A 2330-nucleotide genomic window follows, 5' to 3' on the forward strand; every position below is an offset into this window, starting at 1 on the left:
GTTTTTAAGGGTTTTGAAACAGGTGGGGATTTTCTGAGAAGGGATGGTCGTCTCTCAGAAAGACATGGTGTTCTGGTTCCCTAGTGCTGCTCTGACAAAAATATACCACAAATGGGACGGCCTTAGCAAACAGGGGTTTATTCTCTCATAGTTTGGAGGCTTTCAGTACAAGTTCAAAGTGCCAGGCGCTAGGGGCTGGGTGAAAGCCCCTCACTCAGCCTTGGGCTTCAGCTCTGCCTCCAGCTCCCGGTCCACTGAAGCTAGAGGCTTTTCCTTATATACGGGAAGCAGACAACATCCCTAAGGCAGCTACTCAGCTGCTCACAGTAGATTCCACCGTGAGTTGATGACCAGTCTCATCATGGGGAATACTACATCCAGCTGCCCAGCCATGTGGACACACAAACTGAACTACCACACATGGCATGCATGCGCTGTCCCTGGGGACGCCAGTTCGGTTCCCAGTCAGGCCGTGGGTCAGTCTCTGATTACGGCAGTGAGGCTGGCAGCTTGTATTTTTTCAGTTTCCCCTCGGGTCCTGCTATCTTCTGCCTGTCTCACCCCTGGCAGGTGGAGCGGGTGGTGGGCTCCGCCTGGCAGGTCAGGCAGGTGATTATGACCTACTGCTGCCCTGGGACTGTGAGACTGAGAGCTTAGAAGGTGGGAGTACATGGCAGGGCCACAAATTGCCCAAGTCTGAGTCCCAACTCGGAAGGGGCCAAGCTTGTTGTTGTTGTTAGGGGCCGTCAAGTCAAATCTGACTCAGAGACCCCAAGCCCAGCAGAACGAAACACTGCCCGGTCCTGCGCCAGCCCACGATCCTTGCTGTTCCTGAGCCCATTGTTGCAGCCACTGTGTCAGTCCATTTTGTTGAGGGTCTTCCCCTACTTCACTGACCCTCCACTCTACCAAGCATGATCTCCTTCTCCAGGGAATGGTCCCTTCTGACAGCATGACCAGAGTAGGTGAGACGGAGTCTGGCCATTCTCACTCCCAAGGAGCATTCCGGCTGCACTTCCTCCAGGACAGATTGTCTGTTGTTCTGGCCGTCCATGGAGCTGAGCTGGTTGAGCCCAAAGCGTGGCCGCTGTGTTATCTCGGATATGTGCTGTCCCATCAGCCCACAGTCTGATAGCTCTGCCCGCTGTTGTCCCCCTGTGGCCTTCATCATCCTTCATGGAGTCTGGGCAGCATCGTTGGCACCAGGCTGCAAGGATTCAGACTCGAATGGGTGGGGGCAGCTGACTTGGCTCTTGCATCTTGTCAGGCCTAGAGAGTCACATGGTCTTCCTGCTGTTCTTGGCTGCCGTGGACTCAGCCCCCAACCCACAGCAAGCCTGTGCACAGTGGGACGAAACCACGCCCAGTCCCAGGCCACCCCGAGATGGGTTGGGGATCAGCGTGTCGCGATCTGTAGGGTCTCATTGGCCGATTTGGGGAAGTACACAGCCAGTTCTTTCGCTCCTGTCACTGAGTCTGGAGGCTTCACTGAAACCCATTAACATTACAGGGACACACCAGCCCCCACTGACAGTCTGGTGGTAGCTATATGTGAGGTGCACCGGCCAGAATCGAACCCGGGCCTCCCACACGGGAGGCAAGGAGCCTACTGCTGCATGTGTTCTTAGTTCTCATTCACTCTGTCTTCCCCCAGGGAGGGCTTTCTAGAGCATGATGTCATCCTGGCCCTGTCCTTCCTGCTGAACGACCCCCAGGCACTCTGTAGGCACAACCTCCACTTGGCCTTCAAGCACCTGGCCCAGCTGCCCACAGGTAGGCCTGCGGCCGGCCCCCAGTTCCACCGCGCACGCGTGCTCGCCTTGTGGTCGCTGAGGTTTGTTCTGTGCTGCAGAGCAGGGAAGGAGCTCTGGTGGTGCAGTGGTTAGGGCATTCAGCTGCGGTGGTTCGAACCCACCAGCAGATGCCTGGGAGAAAGACAAGGCAGTCAGCTTCCATGAAAACTGACAGCCTTGGAGACCCTTGGGGTCAGTTCCAGTCTGTCCTCTAGGGGCGCTGTGAGCCAAAACCGACTCCATGGCAGTGGGTGTGGTTGGGGGTTGCTTCTGTGAAGACTGACAGCCTTGAAGACCCTGTGGGGCAGTTCCACTCTGTCCTCTAGGGGCGCTGTGAGTCAGAATCCACTCTATGGCAGTGGGTGTGGTATGGGCATTGCTTTGGGGAAGTTCCACTCTGTCCTCTAGGGGCGTTGTGAGTCAGGATCAACTTGATGGCAGTGGGTTTAAGATATTTTGGTTTTCACATCAGGGTTCATAGTGCACCTTTAGGTCTGTTCTAAAGGTGATGTCGCCCACACCCGTCCCACATCCACT

At 55.9% G+C, this 2330-nt stretch overlaps 1 protein-coding gene across 1 annotated transcript in view; it reads left to right on the forward strand.

The window, feature by feature from the left end:
• The window catches only part of RSPH14 (radial spoke head 14 homolog), a 75270-nt gene that overhangs the window by 6914 nt on the left and 66026 nt on the right, over nt 1-2330 (forward strand). The window contains exon 3 of the mRNA XM_042783209.1: nt 1655-1773. Within this exon, the coding sequence (XP_042639143.1) occupies nt 1655-1773 (119 nt within the window). The remainder of the gene's footprint in view (nt 1-1654; nt 1774-2330) is intronic.

Source organism: Orycteropus afer, unplaced genomic scaffold (genome assembly GCF_000298275.1).
Source record: "Orycteropus afer afer isolate SDZICR_OR568_19922 unplaced genomic scaffold, OryAfe1.0 scaffold00744, whole genome shotgun sequence".
NCBI classification, from domain to species: domain Eukaryota; kingdom Metazoa; phylum Chordata; class Mammalia; order Tubulidentata; family Orycteropodidae; genus Orycteropus; species Orycteropus afer.